Raw genomic sequence first — 21,518 nt, 5'->3', positions numbered from 1 at the left:
TGGTATGCTTATTAGCATGCCTGTAGGGTCTTTTATTTAATCTGTTTTCTCTGTAGTGCTTTCACCGTAAGAATTAATGTGCTTGCTTAGAAAGAACTGTGTGATAATTCATAACTGCTGGAAATTACAGCTCTTCATAGCCCCTAGAAAGAAAGCAGCATGCAGACGCTGGCCTGTTTAGGCAGTCTGGCTTGCTGGGAATATCAGAGTGTTGGCTGGGAACTACGCAGGCTGGAAAACCCCCAATCATAGGAAGGAGAGAGATGTGGGTCTCTACACAAGAAAGACGATAGCTAAGGAGCAGTGAGCCTAGAGTGGCTGGCCTTGGTAGACCAGCAAGGGGAAATACACAGTACAGTGGCTCTGAACTGCGACACTAACCAAGACACAGGGATTAAGTGACGACCTCCCTGTCACCACAAACACATATGCTATGATCATACCATGAACAAGTGTGTCTCAAGCCTGTTTTAGATGGACCGGCCTTAAAAAGACAACTGAGAAGGGTGGAGTGGATGTGAATAATAAACCAAGAAAAATAGCCAGGAGCCAAGCCCACACTCCACTCTAATGAAGCGAATAAATCACAGCACTGGAGGAATGTATGAACTCTTTCACTTCAGATGACTCAGCACACAGAGATGCTCATATTACTATTAGAGCTTGGTGAAATTTTTCAACTGAAGCTTTTGCAGCAAAAAAATCCACAGATTCAGCAACATCAAAATGTTTTGCGAATTCATGTTCTTTTTTAGAAAAAAAATTAAAAAACCCTAAAAATTCTTGTGTCAGCCCTTATTCTTTGTTCCCCTCTCCTGACGTACGGTATCAGCTGAGTAGCACAGGCTTGAATAAAGTTTTAATGTCTCCTTGCTTTTTGATGCATATTATTAAGTGGGCTCCTATGTGAATGATGCACTCTGTGAGGTGTTTACCTTCTGCTGGAGTATCCGCCGGAGAGTGGACGCGCTGAGGCCAGAGAGGAACAGTGTTTAAATCACCAGGGCAGTTCTTACAGAATGAAACACTTGGCGGTGGAGCTCACCTTGGCCAGCTTGTCAAGAAAGGAATGAGGACGGAGAGCCAGGATGATAAATAGGCTGGATCACCTGTCCAGTTTCATGAGGGAAAGTGGGAAGGGGGAAAGCATGGAAGGAACAAACTGCATTGATCTCAAGCATTCCTACCATTCGCTCATATAACTGTATATAATCCCTTGAGCACCACAGCTGGTGTGCATCAGGGAGCATGACATTTTACCCTAACATTCACTGGGTTGTGCATAAACTTGCAAGGAATCTACAAAGCACAGGAGTCTGGCTACACACATGCCACTTTCGTGGTCACACGGTGAACACCCATAGGGCTGATTTATGCTGCAGCATGGCAGTTGATCACACATGAAAGACAGGGAATATGGGCTCTAACCAATTAACCAAAAATGGTGGCCTGGAATGAAGAGTTGAATAAAAATCGCTTGGGGTCTCATTTATACCAGCTTTACACAGATTGACCTCAGAGGAGTTACTCCTCTTAGAACAGCATGAGCAGGAGGACAATCAGGCCCTAAGTCTGCCCTCGGATCAACCTACTATCTTGAATACAGTAGTTATCTCAGAGCAGTACTTGGCATATACCCTCAGCCTCTCCTTTACCCATGCCCACCTGACTGCTTAGTCCCTACATCCCAAGCCCTAAAAAAGTAGTTACATGGTTAAATTTGGTGTCTCCTCTGAACAAGCTGTGTGATGCATTATGGGAGTCACATGCCCCAGGTGCATCATGGGAGATGTAGTCTGGCCAGAGAGCCCAGCCCACACTAGAAAATGGGGGCAACAAGTAGCTGAACCACGTGTCCTGTCAGGCAATACAGCACCCTAGGAAGAAGCAGTTTAATACTTAACTGCCACGGAATGAATCATTTCAGGTCAGTTCAACAAACCAGAGCTTTAGTGTTTTGATTCAGAAATACAGAAAAAAAAAAAAAAAAAACCACTTACCTGCGATCAAAAATGCTGAAACAAAAATGTTTCACCATTTCCAAATTGAAAAACACATATTGAAACACCTGAATTTCCCATGGGACAGAAATTCCAATTTTTGTTCAGCTCGATTCAATACGTTTTGTATGGACTGTTTATAGCGATCCTAAGCAAACTATTTTAGAAGCCATTCTTGGAATTGGCGTGTGGGAAGCGGCTGCGATGTACTTTATCAAAAATATGTTAGTTTAGAAAAAAATTAAATAAATATAACAGTAAATGAGCATGCAGAACGCAGCGTTGGCATGGAAACCAGTGAGTGTTGTGTGCTCCTCTCTTCAGTACTTTCTTTTTCTTGAGCTGCCAATTGAGATTTGAATATCATCATGATCGGAACATACAGATGTTGAATTATCAGCAAGACCCTGGCAGTGGTGGCTGAAGCACCCACTGCCATGCAAAGCAAATATGCAGATAAAAGGCCCCCGCAAAGCAAGCAGTGACTGAGGAGGAAGTAATTTACAGAAAGGCGGTCGGTAATGGTATCATACCGGTTGGTGATTGAAAAGGCCTATTTGATCACCGCATCCCTCCCTCTGCAGAGGCAGGCTGCAAGTCTATACGAAAGGACTACTGAACTCAGCAGGAAGAGTGAAAAGTAGCTTGAAACTAATAATCCCCAAATACTAGAAGATTTTTTTTTTTTTTTAAATCACGAGAGACTCCACATTTTCAAAATGAAAAGCTATGATAAGGAGAAATGTGCTAGGAGATCTCCATATCGAATCCACCTTCAGCCCATCTTTATTCTCCATGGTAAGATTGCCACTGCCCTAGGGACTATGGGCTAGATTTCTAAAGGTATTTCAAGGGAGTTAGACACCAAATTTAGCTCTCGGTAGGCCCATTGAAGTCATAAGATGAATTTGACACATCATGCTTAATGTCTTTGTTCATTCAGCATTAGCACTTGGGAAAGCAGCTCTGCTCTCTAATTACCCTCCACATCATCTGCTGCTGTAAATAAAACCTGATAGCTTTCCAGACCTTTAAAAATCTGGCTTCTAGCCTTTGAAACAATCAAAATGTAGCCCTGAACATTCCAGGGGGGCTGGGGTGTCCAACTCTCTTAGAAAGCAACAGAAGGTCCTGTGGCACCTTTGAGACTAACAGACTTCTGTTAGTCTCAAAGGTGCCACAGGACCCTTTGTTGCTTTTTACAGATTCAGACTAACACTGCTACCCCTCTGATACTTAACTCTCTTAGGATCCTTTGAAAATCTTAGCCTATGTTTCTAAAGTACCTTCCATCCAGACATCTCAAAGGCTCACACAATAACGTATTACACCACACAGAGCCCCGGTGAGTTAATGAGTATTACACCTAATGTGTTTTGATGTAGTGAAGCCGGCACAAGAGGTTAAAGGATTTGGCCAAGCTCACGTAGATAAACAAGCCTATGTAAGAGTGAGGGAAAGAACCTGGACATATCCAATCAAACATCTCCTATCAGTGAGTCTTAATAGATTAATTCAACGCTTTGGCAGATGATGGCAAGCAGGGCTGCACCCTGAAAGCTGCCAAGGAGATCTGGAAAGCGAAACGTTTTTGTTTACAGCACCAGATGATGTGGAGGGTACTTAGCGAACAGAGCTGCTTTCCCAAGTGCTAACGCTGAATGAACAGAGACATTAAACACCATGTGTCAAATTCATCTGACGACTTCAGTGGGCATGCCCCAGAGCTAAATTTGGCCCAGGATATTTTCCCTCTGGAACGCTCTTCATTCACAAGAAAAAGCAGCCTGTTTGCTCCTGAAAAGAGTTGTGCTACTTTAAGAGACTAACCAGAGATGGGAGAAACTCATGATGTTTTGTGTTTCATGAAGTGTTTAGATACTTTAAAATAAATAAAAAAGCCCAAACTCTCCCCCTGTAATGTAACCCTCCTTTCCATTTCTCCTTTACCAGGGAAATTGATTTTAAAAACCAGGCAATAAATAGTGGCTCAAACACTGCTTTGCAACGAGCCCTGTTTATGGAGCAGCAAGCGCTTTGCCCCCGAGCAGCTCAGAAAACAGATGGTCTTTGAGTACATCTGCCTCCCAGTTTCCCCCTGTTGGGGGCGGGGCCATGCCCTCCACCAGCCCCAGACTTGGTGCACCATGTTCCTCCAGCTCTTTGATGGGGGCAGAACGAAGGCTGTGACCCGGGATGTTGTACCCACTTACACCAGTCCTGATTTTTGCCCTATGTTTTTAAGGACTTGATCCAGTCTTTACATAGACTTTAGCGGGCTTTGGATCAGGTCCTCACATAGGAACTCAGATACCATGCTGATGCAGGGCCATATAAACATCGAGCTAGCTGGATGGATTGAAAACCTCTTCAAAGCAGACATTACCTGCATCTCCAGAGAAACATTTCGTTTCTATTCCCCTGTCCCGCAAGTCCTGAGACACACCCCAATCTAAGTGCACGGACTAAGCTGCCTCCCTTGAGCACAGAAATGAAGTGGGTGAAATGTTTTCTTATCGGAGGCAGAGCTACCAGGGTACGGAGAGAAACACTGTAATGCTGGGAGAATGTTATGCAACACCCACCCATTCAATGTAATACCCTGTCCCCTGTAGTGGTGGCTGGGCCATATCTAGACATCGATGAGCCTGCGACAGCCTTGGCTAACAGAGCTGGATCTTTTAGCTCAGGGAGTAAAGGCTTGAGGCCCACTACTGCTGACCCACTGAGGGGCATGGAGTGAGTTACTTCTCCTGGAGATGTTGAGAAGACAGTAAAGAACGGTCCTGTGTATAAACAAGGTCTCTCTTTCTCTCTCGTTCAGTTCTCTTTGGTATGAAAAGAGAAGCCTTAGAGCCATGTTACTGCACTGCAAACATTTAATCAAAGACACCTTATTGCACCTGTCTCACATTGCAGTGCTTATTTATCTATTCCCTGCAGATACCATTCCCCTAGCAGTTCTTGTTACAGCGAAGCCTCCATTTACAGTGTCTTATGCCAGAACCACCACTTAGCATCAGGGATGAAATGTCAGTGGTGAACCATCAAGCAACACAATTCATAGATTTTTAAAGGCCAGAAGGGACCACTGTGGTCCATCTGCATAACAGAGGCCAGGGAACCTCACCCAGTAATTTCTGCATCCAGCCCATAACGTCTGGTTGAGCTATCGTACAGCTAATAGAAAGATAGAGTCTGCAAGTACTGGAAAATCCACATCATCACTAGATAAACTGTTCCAAAGATTAATGACCTTCACTGTTCGGTTCTGAGTTGAGCCCAGAACTAGAAAGACAAGGAAGGGGGAGCTGTTTAGGCTTGGATCAGCTGTGGAGAACACAAGTTTCAGCCTGCTAAATATCCTTTTTTCTCCTTCATGAATTCCCATTTCAGAGCCCCGCCCTCAACCCCTCTGTCAATTTCACCAGCGTTAACTTCATTTCCCCCCATTTCAGAAAAGTTAAAAATACTGAAATACAAAATGAAGTTAACCTCAGATCTCTTTACAGACCAGAGAACACACTTCACCGTGAAAGTAAAAGGAACCAGACAAGGGGTCTTAACTGCAGTGACTGTTTATAGAGGATGGTATGATGAGACTGCCTACAATTGCACATGTCCCATCTGTGACTGCTATTAGCAAATATATCCAGTGGCCAGAGATGGGGCACAAGCTGGGGAGAGCTCTGTGTTACTACAGAGAATTCTTTCCCAGGTGTCTGGCTGGTGGGTCTTGCCGACAGGCTTGGGGTCTAACTGATCGCCATATTTGGGGTCGGGAAGGAATTTTACTCCAGGTTAGATTGACAGACTCTGGGGGCAGGGGGGGAATTTCACCTTCCTCTGCAGCATGTAGAATGGGTCACTTGATGGAATGAACTAGAATAAATGGTGAATTCGCTGTACCTTGAAGTCTTTAAATGATGAATTGAGGACGACAGTAACACAGACACAGGTTATGGGCCTATTACAAGAGTAGGTGGGTGAGATTTCATGGCTTGCAACGTGCAGGAGGTCAGACTAGATGATCACGATGGTCCCTTCTGGCTTTAAAGTCTATGAGTAATGCAAGGCTATGAGAACGCAAATCCTAGCATAAGAAGTTCAACCTGAGGATGGCTGTTGAAGAGACCCAGTGCAGTAAGTAATCTCCTGCCATTTCTTTTCTGAGGCTTGTGGTCAATCCCCAGTTCTGGACACAGGGATGAATTCTGGTTTAAATCTGGAGTAACACCATTGACAGGAGCAGATTTACACTGGTGGGACTCAGTGGAATTTGGCTTAATCTCTGCAAATTCATAGATCCTTCTTGAACAGATAATAACGGCCAGTGGACTGATATATGAAATGAGCTAACAACACGAACAAACACACATGTAATGGCTGAAGAATCTGCAGACAGGAGATTCACCTCTCTCTGGAGTATGGAGAGGACCCATTATCTCTTATTTTAATTTATATAGAGGCTTTTCTGAGGTGCTCCCCACCACACTATGTTTAGCTTGCAATTAAGCACTTCACATATTTGCTTTGCCCTCACAACAACCCTGGAGGTAGGGAGTCTTCATTATTATCCACATTTCAGAGTCAGGAGATAGAGGAGTTAAGTGACTTGCCTATGGTTGTACAGGAAGTCAGTGGCAGAGCTGTGCCTGCCTCCTGATGGAGTTCACCAGTGGTGCCCAACACAATCAACTTCCTGTAACTACTGGTGACAATAGATTATTGCTGGACATAGGTCCTTCCTGTCTTTTTTTTTTTGTTTGTTTGGGTCTCATGTGATGAAACAGAGCAATGAGGATAGTAAAATAGCAGAATCCTCTCCCTCTGAGAAGCCTGATGAAAAAATGCAAGGAACAGAAGAGTCCCATATACCTTACCCCAGCCTATCAAGGTGAAGCCCCACAGGTATTTGGTATCCGAAAAGAAAGCCACAAAGATTAGGCTGTGCAGGTAGAGGCCTTCAACCAGGATCCAATAGTAGTTGGTGGCCAAGAAGTAAATAAACATCACAACCGCAATCTTGCACCCCACCTGTCAAGGAACCCAAACAGAAAGCTAATGGGTTACCATTCCTGGATACAGCAACCATCCAAGAATCACCATTATGCTACTAAACCCATTGCACATGGCTCCTATTCTGACAACTTTTCATATCTCTGTAAATAAGACGTGTTAAAGGCAGCAAGGCCATCCTTTACACAAAGACTTGATGCTGTGCTAAGTCAACAGCTCTCCTTGCTTTGTAAGGACCATTTGTGGATGCATTAGTGCTTGTGAAAGTGAAGAACAAACAGCATCCCTCTGAGAAAGCTATTGTGGGGGCGAGAGCTGTACAAGCTTCCCACACCCACGCTCCTCTGTTAGGGCAGCTTCATTATGACCTGCTAATGCAGTCCTGGGTCTCACTCGAGCAGAGAATGACAAGTGGCTCAGATTTTGCAAGGAGGCCAGCCATGGTTACCCAAACAAATGTGAGTCAGTCTGATCCCATTAACAAAGAGAAGGATTCACAAGAGAAACAGGCAGACAAGTATTGACATCTGGGGAACAATTTTCAAAGGTGCTTCAGTCAGAGGTGCTCAACCAGGGATACGTATACGCCTGGGGGTAGGCGGAGGTCTCTGGGGTACATTAACTCGTCTAGATATTTGCCTAGTTTTATAACAGGCTACATAAAAGGCATTAGCAAAGTCAGTAAAATTTCATATAGGCAGTCACTTGTTTAATACTGCTCTGTACACTGAAATGTGTATTCCAATTGGTTTATTTTATAATGATATGGTAAAAATGAGTGTGCTGTGACATTTCTGTATTTTTAGATCTGATTTTGTAAGTTTCTAAGGGAGGTAAAACTTGGGGATATGCAAAACAAATCAGACTCCTGAAAGGGGCACAGAAGTCTGGAAAGGTTGACAGCCACTGGCTTAAGTGACTTAGGAATCCAAGTCCCATTTTTAAAAGTGTCAAGCACTTAAGTGAAGATTTTAAAGGTATTTAGGCACCTAAAGATGAAGATAGGGGCCTAGTGGGATTTTCAGACGTGCCTCGGCACCTAATTCCCACTGGCACCTATGTACTTTTGAAAATCCCACCAGGCGCCTATCTTCACCTTTCAGCACCTAAATAAATACCTTTAAAAATCTAGCCCTAGGAGCCAGAGTCTCACTGACAGTCAGTGAGGCCCAGATTCTCATAGGCCCCCAACTTCCACTGACATCAATACCTTTGAGGAGCCAGGCCTCGGGATCTTGAGTCACTTTAAGAAAATGAGACTTTGGCCCACTGCATACTGAATTTTCAAGAGCCCGATCCTCAGGATCAGCTTGATATTTTATCCTGATTCACCACTGTAATACCTCGCCACTCTGGAAGGAATACAGATTGTCCTAAAGGGGCATAACTCAGAGAACAGTTCACTAGCAGGCTGACTGTTTTCCCTGAGGGTCAGTGCTTACGTATTGTGACTTGTCAATTGCAGGTGCCACTACAGCGCTCCGGAGGTCACTCATCAGCAGAGAGTCCAGTTCTTTGACGCCTATGTGCGTATGCACAACTTTGTCCTTGATAAAGATGCTGGCAGCTCTTAGCATGAAAGAGACAAAGAGATGCATGTGGATGCAATTCCTGGTGCAGTGCAGCCTCCTATGGGAAGAAAAGGATCATTTAGAAGAGGCTGTTGAATTCAGCCAGCAAAAGCGCAAAATTTTGCCGTAGGCTCTGGGATAATCTATGGCCAAGCTCGGCAAGTTCAATACTTCCTCATCCCTTGACTTAGTCACTATTTCATACTTTAAGGAGTCGGTTATATTTTTCTTAGGAAGGACAAAAATACTAAATAAAAGGGCATGATGACTTAGCGATGACAGTTACCTACAATATTCTTGTGGGACAGAGGATACAAATTCGCTTTATCTTTGAGTTCTGTCTGAAACTCTAGCCCACAATCTTCAGAACCCCTGCATGGTGTATCATTTGATAAGGCTTAAAATGAAACACCTCACATGAGCAAATGTCTACAAATCTCAGCTGTTGACAGTCTGCAGCTTGTTGTTCGTACACTAAGTAGAAAGCTTGTGCCCGATGCCACCCTGACAGCAACAGAAACTAATTGGGCTGAATCGTACAACCACTTACTCGGAAACATTGTGCATTGGACAGTGAATAATGCTATTGAAGGGGGAAGTTCACGATATTATGCACTATGCTTGGTAGTTAGAGTCTGCACTACAGCATCCTTAAATTACATAGGCCCCAACTCAGAAAAGCAGCTCTATTCAGGACAGCCCTCCAGCAAATGCTTAACATCAAACATGTGCTTAAGTCCCGTTTGTGACACTGGCAGACCAGGTGCCAACTCATGCCAGAGCCCCAAGCCTATTCATTGTGTATTAGTATAGATCAAAGTGATTATTAAATGTAAACGAGTGTATTTGGTGTTTAAACGCATGAAAACTAGTGGGATGTTACTTGCATTGTTTTCACTTATCTGTATCCTGCTATAATGTGGGAGCAAACATTTCCATTCTGTGTACCCCTGTAACTAAATAACCCATCGAACAAGCCCTAAAACGCAAAGGAGGCTTTGTGGAATGCAAATGAGGAACTTGAACAGAAAAGTGCTAATTTCAAAGCAAGTGGTCATTATGTGTGATGCCCGGAGGTTAAAGACTCTAAATGTATTTCTCACTCACAGTCATCAAAGGAAAAGCCCATGTGGGTAGTGACACTGTCAGCTTGTTTTCTGTGAGAAGAAGCTATAAGTATGGATTCAGGGAAAGATCCTTCATCTCTGGACTGTTTGGACTCTGACAGAGAAGTGTACCAGATAAAAGCCGAGGTCCCCAAAGACAATCTGGGTACCCTGAGAAGGCTTTTGGGAAACTGGCAGTTTATGACATCACTGCCACCATTTAGAATTAAAAACTGTGATTCATTTGTGCATACATTTTATCTGCTTTAACCTCTCAATAACTCTCATTTCCTTTTCTTAGCGAATAAGCCTTTAGCTAGTTTACTATAGAATTGGCTACCAGGGTTGTCTTTGGTGTAAGATCTAGAGTACCAATTGATCTAGGGCAGCGGTTCTCAAACTGGGGGTCAGGACCCCTTAGGAGGTCAGGAGGTTATTACAAGGGGGGGGTTGCAAGCTGTCAGCCTCCACCCCAAACCCTGCTTTGCCACCAGCATTTATAATGGTGTTAAATATATAAGAACGTGTTTTTAATTTATAAGGGGGGGGAGGGTCACACTCAGCGGCTTGCTATGTGTCACCAGTGCAAAAGTTTGAGAACCACTTGTCTAGGGTAACTGATTGGTCTCTTGAGACTGGGAGCAACCAGATGTGATGTGGTTTTCGGTTTAAGTGACCATTATCACAAAGTCCAGTTTGTCTGGGTGGCAAGATAGACTGGAGAGTCTAAGGGGACTGTCTATGATTCCATGGTAAGACTGGTATACTGATCCAGGAGTTCACATTTGTTACTGGCTTGGTCAAATCTAATTATAGAACCCACTACCAGTGTGGGGTGTCTGCTCGGTTTTCTGACAGTCTGCCTTGAGGTTGGCACTCAGAGCTGTGAGCCACTCCAGACAGCGTGACACCATTGACTTCATAGATTCACAGAAAGACTACCAGTGATGGAAAAATCCACAATGTCCCTAGGTAAATTGTTTCAGTGGTTAATTGACCTCAATGTAAAAACACGCACCGTGTTTCTAGTCTGAAGTTGTCTAGCTTCAGTTTTCAGTCCCTGGGTCCTGTTAAGCCTTTGTCTGATAGATTAAAGAACTGTCTACCCTCAGAATTCCATTCCTCTTGTAAACCATGATCAAGTCACCTTTCAACCTGTTCTTCAATAAATAAAACCGATTGAGCCTCTTTACTCTCACTACAAGGCAGGTCCTCCAGACCCTGTAGTTTTTTTCTGAACTCTTTCTGATTTTCCAGCACCCTTTTTGATGTATGAACACCTGAACCAGACAGTAATAGTCTCATTAATGCTATACACACACACACACACACACACGAACGATAACACCACCTCCCCATTCTGACCTGATAATCCCCTGCTTACATGGATCACATTCACTCAGCAGCTACCAACTCACACTAGGAGCTCACATTCAATTGGTTACACTGGTCTACAACTTTTGAGAAGTCATCTGCTTCAGAGATAAAATGTGCTATTTATTATGTATTTTGATGTGCTGAATTCAAATATGACAATTAAAACAACTGATTGGCTACTGTTTCTAAGATATTTAAGTTTTTACATTTTATGTCTATGTATATGGTGTAGATAGTAGAGTTTTAATCATAAATTGTAAACCTAGGTCTTTTCATGTGTTTATGGTTGCTTTACATGATAATATTTCACCTGTCCTGTTTATGTAACACTTTAAAAATCAGCAAAAGGGTTATATAAATAAAACGGATTATGAAACAAAAGGCAAAAAACTATTATGTACATAGTTTAGTCCTATTCAGTGTCTACTCGGCGCTTCTTGGCTTGTCTCTTGTATTCATTAAATGGAGCATCTCTTGTCACTGTCCAGCAATAGTCTGCAAGCATTGATGGGCTCCATTTGCCCTGATAGCGTTTCTCTGTTGTTGCAATGTCCTGGTGAAATCACTCGCCGTGCTCGTCGCTCACTGCTCCGCAGTTCGGTGGAAAAAAAAAAAAAATCTAGATGAGAGTGCAAAAAATGTATCTTTAGTGACATGTTGCAACCAAGGCTTTTGTATGTCTTGAGGAGGTTTTCCACCAACAACCTGTAGTTGTCTGCCTTGTTGTTGCCGAGAAAATTTATTGCCACTAACTGGAAGGCTTTCCATGCCGTCTTTTCCTTGCCACGCAGTGCATGGTCAAATGCATCATTTCGAAGAAGTTCATGAATCTGAGGACCAACAAAGACACCTTCCTTTATCTTAGCTTCACTTAACCTTGGAAATTTTCCACGGAGGTACTTGAAAGCTGCTTGTGTTTTGTCAATGGCCTTGACAAAGTTCTTCATCAGACCCAGCTTGATGTGTAAGGGTAGTAACAAAATCTTCCTTGATTCAACAAGTGGTGGATGCTGAACACTTTTCCTCCCAGGCTCCAATGACTGTCGGAGTGGCCAATCTTTCTTGATGTAGTGGGAATCTCTTGCACGACTATCCCATTCGCAGAGAAAACAGCAGTACTTTGTGTATCCAGTCTGCAGACCAAGCAAGAGAGCAACAACCTTCAAATCGCCACAAAGCTGCCATTGATGTTGGTCATAGTTTATGCACCTCAAAAGTTGTTTCATGTTGTCATAGGTTTCCTTCATATGGACTGCATGACCAACTGGAATTGATGGCAAAACATTATGCAGTAAAACAGCTTTAAGACTCGTCTTCGATGAATCAATGAACAGTCTCCACACCATCGATGTTGTTGCAGGCTACAAGATCACCTTCCATGAAGAAGAATGGGACAAGATCCTTTTGACGGTCATGGAACATGGAAACCCTAACATCACCTGCCAGGAGATTCCACTGCTGTAGTCTGGAGCCCAACAGCTCTGCCTTACTCTTGGGTAGTTCCAAATCCCTGACAAGGTCATTCAGTTCACCTTGTGTTATGAGGTGTGGTTCAGAGGAGGAGGATGGGAGAAAATGTGGGTCCTGTGACATTGATGGTTCAGGACCAGAAGTTTCATCCTCTTCCTCTTCCTCGTCTGACTCAAGTGAGAATGATTCTGGTGCATCAGGAACCGGCAGTCCTTCTCCGTGGGGTACTGGGCGTATAGCTGATGGAATGTTTGGATAATGCACAGTCCACTTTTTCTTCTTTGACACACCTTTCCCAACTGGAGGCACCACGCAGAAGTAACAATTGCTGGTATGATCTGTTGGCTCTCTCCAAATCATTGACACTGCAAAAGGCATAGATTTCCTTTTCCTGTTCAACCACTGGTGAAGATTTGTTGCACAAGTGTTGCAGCATATGTGTGGGGCCCACCTCTTGTCCTGATCTCCAATTTTGCAGCCAAAATAAAGGTGATAGGCTCTCTTAACCATAGTGGTTATACTGCGCTTTTGTGATGCAAAAGTCACTTCACAAACATAGCAGAAGTTATCTGCACTGTTCACACAAGTATGAGGCATCTCTGCTCACTTTGGCTAAACAGAAATGTGTCCCTTTGCAAAATCGAACACTAACAAATGAGAGCATGACACTGTATGACTTCTAGAGCTGATATAGGGCAATTTGTTCAGCAGAGTGATGTAAGCTTCGTTATGATTGCATCATCCATCACTTCTAGGAATAACATGATGCAATTCATATCATGTATGACGCAATACCAGCTTCAGATTGCATCATTCATTGTTTTGCCTAAAAAGCAAGTACTGTCCAAACCCAGTCATAGATTTATTCATAGATCCAGTGAAAGATGTATTTTAGTCATTTCTGGTTTAAATTGAGATCCCTTCCCTTTATAACTCACTTATCCTCCGCCATTCCCAAGTCAAGGGTTGTATATACTGACCCAATAGCATATCTTGAAAACTAGAGCCAATCAACAATTTTAAGCATCATTTTCGTTCTCCGTGACCCAGAATTTGTAAAGTTTGACTACATTTATTTCAGAAGCATTTTGGCTGTAGAGCAGTATTATCTACCATCTCCAATACTGCGTTCTTATTGACTTAAGTAGGCCTTAAGCACATGAATGTGCCGAAGAGCTCTCCTGAACACAAGTGACCCTGAAGCACCTATGTAAGTGGTTTTTTAAATCTGATTCTAGCAGAGGTCAAACATCTTGCTGCTTGCAATAGCTTCCTCTACCCACACCCTTGCAACTAAAACAATATCAACATTTCTTCTGAGATTAAACCTTGCTCACATGCTATGGAAAAGAAGTTGGAAGAATGTGTGTAACTGCGCCACCTGGAGCCCTAATGCATAATATTAACTCCCTGAGGTCCCTTCCCAGTATGCACTGGGTTTCATGCTGATGACACAGTAATGAAGGCAATCATTATTATCTATTTTTAAAGCCATAATAGAAACACAGAGAAAATTGCCAGAAACACCAACAAGTGCATATGCTGACAATGAAAATACTGCATAGTCTTACTACTTATTTATAAGTATATTTATTTATAAATAAGTAAGTATTTATACCTGCCTCTGGAAATTTCCACTACATGCATCTGACGAAGTGGGTATTCACCCACGAAAGCTTATGCTCCAATACATCTGTTAGTTTATAAGGTGCCACAGGACTCTTTATCAAGTCTTACTACCGTAACCCTCATCCTCCTCACTGCTTTCCCTTCCTACTGTTTGCCCCCATCATTTTTTTCCTGTCACAGGTCAGGTTTGCATTGGGACTGTGACATCCCTAAGAGGCCTGGCCCAGAACCTGCAGCCCAGAAGGGTGCGGTGGCAAGGGGCCGTCTACGTTACAGCAGCTTCCTTAGGCTGACCTATGGGTCGCAGCACTGCTCTTAATGGCTGCGGTGCTACTTGCATTCCCTGGCATTCCTCTCCCGCACCTAGCACGCTCCCTACACAAGGATTCATGAGGAGGTTCTCCGCTCTATGGCTGTCTTCTGCAGTGCCTGCACCAGAAGAAATCTTCCAGAGCCAAAAACAGGGCTTTCAGAGCTCCTTTGCAGCCTTTTTACACAGCATAAAGGGGCCAGAGCAAAAGCGAGGATCTCACTGTTTTACTGTTTGTCTTCCGTGAAATGCCTAACACGCTGCTGGAGACCATAATATGAATAATAGTCATGGAAAACCTGGCGTGCAGTCTCTAGAGTTTGCTTCTTCTTTGGTTATTTCAAAAGAGAGCATTAGAGTGAGCATTCAACTCGTAAAGTGTTGGCAACTAACTATAGCAATATCCCTATCAGTAACTCGAGCGGATAATTCCACATGCCAGCAAGTCTATTGTTTCAGTTGTGAAATAAGCCATTAAGCCTCAACCAGACTATAGGATAAACCACTCTGATCATTCTGTGCCTCACGGTGCTGTCATCTTTAACAGTTCTGGAGACAGACAATACAACGTCTCTTGCTGCTGGCAATTTTTACATGGCCATTGGAAATTATTTTCCCTTGAAATGTTTTAATGTGTTCTTTGTCTGATCAAAGCTTTACACAATTGGTAGCCATTGAAAATTACTCCGTGCAATGCATAATATTTACTCTCAGCGCTGCAGACAGGAATATAAAAAAAAGCATCAAGAGATTGGACAGTCCTGTGTGAATAAGGAACATTAGATTATCTCCTGTAGAGATGATGGTGCAAAAAGGGGACAGAGACCAGCTCGGTCTATGAATCTCTCACCTGAAGTAGCCAATGATGAAAACAGCCACTGCCAGAGAACTGAAGGACATAGAGTATCCAACAGTGTACATAATGTAGAGACGTTCAAAGAATTCCCGCTGGAAAAGAAAACAAGATCATTTCCACTTTATTTTCTTCATCTGTGTGTACAGTCTCCAATAATCCAGTTTCACTTAATAAGGGACAAGCCCTAATGCAGGGGCCTCAAACTCAAATGATCACGAGGGCCACATGAGGACTAGTACATTGGCCCGAGGGCCGCATTACTGACACCTCCCCCACGCCGCCCTCGGCCCCGACCCCACTCCAACCCTTCCATGAGGCCCCGCCCCACCTCTTCCCACCCCTTCCCTGCCCCCATTCCAATCCCTTCCCCGAAATCCCCCCCCAACTCCACCCCTCCCCTGCCCCCAGGGAGTGCAGGAGGGGTGTGGTGTGTGGCAGGGGCTCAGGGCAGGGAGTTGGGGTGTGGGATGCAGGAGGGGTGAGGGGTGTGGCAGGGGGTCAGGGCAGGGGTGAGGGGTGCAGGAGGGGGCTCAGGGCACTGTGTTGTGGTGCAGGAGGGGTGCGAGGTGCATCAGGCAGCTCAGGGAAGGAGGTTGGGATCCAGGAGGGGTGTGGGGTGTGACAGGGAGCTCAGGGCAGGGTTTGGGGTGCAGGAGGGGTGTGGCAGGGAGTTGGGGTGCAGGATGCGGCAAGGGGCTCAGGGCAGGGGGTTCGGCTGTAGGAGGGGTTCGGGGGCGGGCTCTGGCCCAGCGAACACTGGGGGCAGGGCAGGCTCCCTGCCTGCGTGCCCTGCCCCACCCCGCCCCCACGCCAGGATGTGTGTATTGCTGTTGCTTCAGGCACCGCCCCCAGCATCTCCCATTGGCTGGGAACGGGGAACCGCGGCTAATGGGAGCTGCTGGGGGTGGTGCCTGAAGCAACATCAACACACACACCAATGTGCCCCCCGTTCCCCATGTTCTGGCTGCTGCGCGGGGGCAGGGCAGGCAGGTAGGGAGTCAGTGTGTGTCAGGCCAGAGCCGCTCTAGGGAAACGCTGGAGGGGGGTGGGGGTGCGGGGGAAGGCCCGCGAAGAGCTCGCCGGCCGCAGAAAATTACCTCGCGGGCCGCATGCGGCCCATGGGCCCCGTGTTTGAGACCCCTGCCCTAATGTGTGTTATTGGGCCATATTCATCCCTGCTGTAACCCCACTGACATCAGTGGGGTTACACGAGGGATGAACTTACTGTACTGCCATCCCAAAGAATTCAAGATTCATCAGTCTACAGTGGGGGGGGGGGGGGAAAATCACAAGAGTATTAAAAAGAATAATTTGGGTTCATATATTTGCCTTCTGGTGTTGTACGCTTTAGGGGGTCACTTAAAACTTTATTCCACAACCATGGAAACTAATTTTTTTTTTTTTTTTTTTTTTTTTTTTTAAATGAAAGAGGAGATCCTGTAACATGATTCCTGGTGCTGCAGATTTGAAGAAATGCACTAACCACCATTCAAAAAAATCACAAGAGCAGGCGATATTGGCATTGTGTCTGTTGTCAGTTCCCCCCACTAGCTTTGGGGGGAGGGAGGGAATAATTGGACACACTTCTCTTGCCCTGCTATCTGCTCAGCTCCATTGACTTCTACCCTGAGGGGTTGGAGCCAGGGCTCTGATTCCTCCTCGTCCCTGATCCCTCTCAGCTCGGTTGCTGATGGCGCTTTAGAATATGTTAGTCTCTAGCTCATTGCCCTGAAGAGGGCTGCTGTGCGACAGCTTGCTGAGAGTCTAGCATGAATACATCACACGGCTCAGTATTAAAAGGAAGGAAGAGCTAGCATATTTAGACCCAGATCCTGACGTGGGATTCAGCCGAGTAAACAGCTGCAAAGACAGCCATTGATTTCAATGGGAATTATGGGCCTGGGAGCTTTTGAAAAATCTATTGGAGCGTTTATGTGCATCATGAGGTGCCCAAGTACTTTAAAAATGGCCCAAATCCCACAGACATAAGGACTTACACCTCACCAAAACTACTTATAAGGGAAAAACGTATACATAAAAATGTTTGAGAGTCTGGGGCTTTAAAAAAAAAAAAAAAAAAAAAAAACACTGATCAGCTATACAGCACTTCCCATTCAAACATCCCTAATCTCAAGATAAACAAATAACATTATCCTCATTATACAGATAGGAAAACTGAGGGACAGGCAGGTTCATTGACGTGCCCCTATATCACAAGCTGATTCAGTGGCAGAATACCAAATTGAGCCCAAGTTTCTTCATCCCCAGCCGTGGGACAAGAATTTTGGACCCAAGAATCTGGAGTTAGTCCACCCCTGCCAAAAGCAGATGCCATGCTGCTAAAGCCAATGGAAATTGCAGCTTTGGCTGAATTTAGCCCTCACAACCACATTAACCACAGCGAGGAACACCTGAGAGGGGAAAGTGCCTTCAGTTCCTAGATTCAGTGTCTGCAGTTCCTTCATGTCTACATTGTTTTAAATAAGCCTCTTCCTCATTTTACAACTTAAAAACCATTGTGTAAATAAATAAATGCTCATTGGGTCTGATGCACCATTATTAAATTAGGACAACAATGTGCAGGTCATTCATATTTCAAATTGTTTCTGTACAGAACCATCAAGGAATGAAAAAAGTGTGTACAATTTCAGGATTTGTTCTTCCCATCCAAACTCTCATGCTCTAGGATTGCATTGGAAAAACACCCCCATACCTTCCCCGAGCTGATTTCTGGCTGTAAGTAGCGAAGGCAGTCTGAGTAATTGGCCCACGTTCGGTTCAAACCCTGCACAAGGTCCCATGTTCCATTAGGGCTACAGTGCCTGAAAGCCACCCCTGCAAGGAGGAAATGAGTCTTGGTTAGTCTACGTGGGTTCTTTGCCCCACCTGGCTTTTCATTTGCTTCACATAAATCCTATGAGGACTACAAGACCGGCAGTACCTTTGTGATTGAAGTCATATATATAAGGAGGGCATGGAACAGCCAACATTTTTCCCAGTGAGCCCCTAGGCCAGCATATTAGTCCATCCCATTCTGGAAAGCAGTTACCCTCTGCAGACAAATAGAAGGAAGACATAGAAAGGAGAAATGAAAAGTATGAGACAAGCCTCTATGCCACTTATTTTTTACCATAGCTCCTAAATATTTAAAAGTATCTTGCAATTTAGTTACCTACGGATTAAAAAAAAGTGTTAAATTTCTTCAAGTAACTTAATTGATAATGAATCAGTGATATCTAGCTTATATCCCAAAACAGTATCAGTTTCTTTAAAAACCCAATGCGTAGACGCTTTAGAGATGCAGGCAGTTCCCCACTTCCATATAACTCTTCATCTCTGACTCTCAACCCACCTACTTTACACTATCCACCGACCTTAACTCTGCCCTCCGACGTTTGCAAAATATGTCAAACGTATTGGAAATGGTCCCCCATGAATAGGAGATCATATACTGCTAGGAATTCGTTATTTTGACCATGGCACACATTTTTGTTGATTCTGGGAGCTATGGTACTATAGGTAGATCAAGGTATGTCTATGAACCTCATAAGTTGGTGAATCACCAAGGATGCTTCACCAACAGCATTGGGCTGGTCAGTGAAGGTGCATCTCTCGTATCTTTAAGAACACAGTATATTCAGAAAGCTGCAAGCTAGGGGACATTCTTTCCCATCCAACAGGTTACCATTTGCAATGCTGAAACGCCAATATTGGTCTGGGGGGGCCCAGCCATCCCCTTGTTCGTGAAGCCGTACACAGAGCACCTCCACAGCACCAAGGAAAGATTCAGCTACTGGTTCAACAGGTGCAGAATGATAGCTGAACATGCTTTTGGTTGATTGAAGAAACAACGGGGATTGTTTACTGAACAGTTATAGCTGCCTGCTGTGTCCTGCATAATATCCGTGAGTCAAAGGGGGAAAAAGTTACCGCCAGCGTGGAAGGCTGATGTAGAACATTTGTTGAATTTCAGCAGCTGGACACAAGAGCTATTAGAAGAGCTCAACATGGAGCTATACCGTTAAGGGAGGCCTTGAAAGAGCATTTAACCATGAACCACAGTAATGCACTGCGGTGGACTGAGCTCTACGTGGCCCTGCTGTTTTGGGGCCTGTTGGGAATTGCCTGGTGCTTGCTGTACATTTATGAATATAGCACTGTTTGTCACTGATCCTAGGAGTTCTGTCACACACACAAGCGTGTAAGTGCTTTCAGTTCCGCTAGGCACTCTGCAGAATAGGTTGTCAACGAAAGAAGATGAATTATTTTCCAAAAAAATAGAAGTTTTTTGAATAACAAAAAGAGTGCAAGAAAAACGGGTGCAATTTAAAAACAAATAAGTTTAAAAAGAACTAAATAAATTAACGGAACAGAACTTAACAAGGGGAAAGAACATTCATGTCCGTTTTTACCTACACCCAGCAACCATGGCTCTCCCAGGTCAGCGTATGTGAAGCAGTGGCTGTCCTTACTGTCCCCCAGCGTGAAGTTGTAGGGGTAGGGATGCAGCCCCTGGGGCCATGTGGAATGTTGAGAGGGGTGTAGGGAGGCACTAAAATGGAGTTCTCCCTGGACGGCAAAGGGAGCTTAGCCTATGATTGTCAAACCTGTCAGTCCACCTGAGTCTGCAGCATCTGTGTTTGCTGCCGGAGAAGCCCCTGTTTGTCCTGGTGCATCTCCTTCTCCTGTCCAGTCTTTCCTTTTCCATACAGCCTGCAATATTCACATTCCAGGCCCTCTGCTCATGGTCTGATGCAGCACTAGCTTGCTGGAGCTCATTGAGCATGTCGTCCCAAGTCCTCTTCTTTCTCCTCATCTGGCTCAGGCATTCTGCAGGCGTGGAGGGGGAAGCCCTGAAAACTGCAACACCAGCAGCTCCAGACCGAACACAGGTACCATTGGCACTATAGCCACAACAGAAAGCGAAGGGTTCAGAACTCCCTTTGCTTGCTCCCCTCGAGTTTTTACACAAGACATGCTTATTGACACTTCTACTTGGGATTGCTTGCGCACAGCACCAGCCATGGGGAGCATGGCTCACCAGGGGTGGGAAATGAGTAAGGAATTGCTCAGTGGCATGACAATAGGATGATAAGGCACTGAATACCGGTACCAGTTTCCACAGGCAATGGGGATTTTAGTGGATCTCTCACTCCCGAGGGTAACAAAGGCACAGAGGGCACAGCTGCTGCTGGCATCCCGAAGCCGCCTGGGCCTATATGTCGCTAGCCCATGTACTGCAATGTGCCTGACGAAGTCATCACAGATTGGCGTGGGAAAGTGTCCTGCCACAGAGGAAGAAATAAGGCTGCCATCCCTAGAAGCCTTTGGGAGAGGATTGCAGAGAACCTCCATGAAAGTTTCATCAAAATCTCTCAGGAGAATTCAAAGAACATAAGAACGGCCCTACTGGGTCAGACCAAAGGTCCATCTAGCCCAGTATCCTGTCTTCCGACAGTGGCCAATGCCAGGTGCCCCAGAGGGAATGAACAGAACAGGTAATCATCAAGTGATCCATCTCCTGTCGCTCATTCCCAACTTCTGGCAAACAGAAACACAAAGGATGCCCCTGTGTACATAAACTGCTCTGCATTGGCCTCCACTGCCTAACTCTACAAGGGAATGAAAAGCAGATAACTGCCTCTGCTTGTTGTACCACTACCTCTTCTAGTACAAATAAATTAATGAAAAAGTTGATAGCTGCATCCTGCTAAGCTGGGAGCACCATCTGTACATCATTGGAATGGGAAATACGTTTACACACCAGGGCCGGCTCCAGGCACCAGCCGAGCAAGCTCATGCTTGGGGCGGCATATTCTAAGGGGCGGCAATCCCTGCAATCCTTTAAAAAAAAAAAAAAAAAAAAAAAACTTCGCCCGCCCTGCAGGTTTTTTTCTTTTTGGTTCACCACTCCAGCTGCCCTGTAGGGGGCAGCGGCACGGAGGAGGGGTCCTGCTGGGAGCGGGCTGCGTGCTCCGTCTGCCCCAGCTGGTGCCAGGTCTGTAGCAAGCCCTCCCGGCAAACGGCACGGTGGGAGGGGCCGCGGGGCGAGTGCTCCGCTGAAGCCCTGGCCACACCCCTTCTCTCTCTCACCCTGCTCCCTCCCGCTGCCCGGGGCACGTCTGCAGCACCGGGAGTACCCCTGCACCCGCGCTCCGGCCTCCCTGCATGTTTTTTTTT

General features: G+C 45.1%; 1 protein-coding gene across 1 annotated transcript in view; it reads right to left on the bottom strand.

Annotated features, from left to right (window-relative positions):
* PTH2R (parathyroid hormone 2 receptor) overlaps nt 1–21,518 on the bottom strand; it is a 103,215-nt gene that overhangs the window by 43,870 nt on the left and 37,827 nt on the right. Inside the window, exons 3-7 of the mRNA XM_054044581.1 lie at nt 18,280–18,390; nt 18,052–18,173; nt 15,333–15,430; nt 8,462–8,648; nt 6,884–7,037 (exon numbers count right to left, since the gene is read on the bottom strand). Coding sequence (XP_053900556.1) covers nt 6,884–7,037; nt 8,462–8,648; nt 15,333–15,430; nt 18,052–18,173; nt 18,280–18,390 — 672 coding nt within the window. The remainder of the gene's footprint in view (nt 1–6,883; nt 7,038–8,461; nt 8,649–15,332; nt 15,431–18,051; nt 18,174–18,279; nt 18,391–21,518) is intronic.

Source organism: Malaclemys terrapin, chromosome 11 (genome assembly GCF_027887155.1).
Source record: "Malaclemys terrapin pileata isolate rMalTer1 chromosome 11, rMalTer1.hap1, whole genome shotgun sequence".
NCBI lineage: Eukaryota > Metazoa > Chordata > Testudines > Emydidae > Malaclemys > Malaclemys terrapin.
Note: the sequence above shows the minus strand (reverse complement) of the source record. Positions and strands in the feature narration are given on the sequence as shown.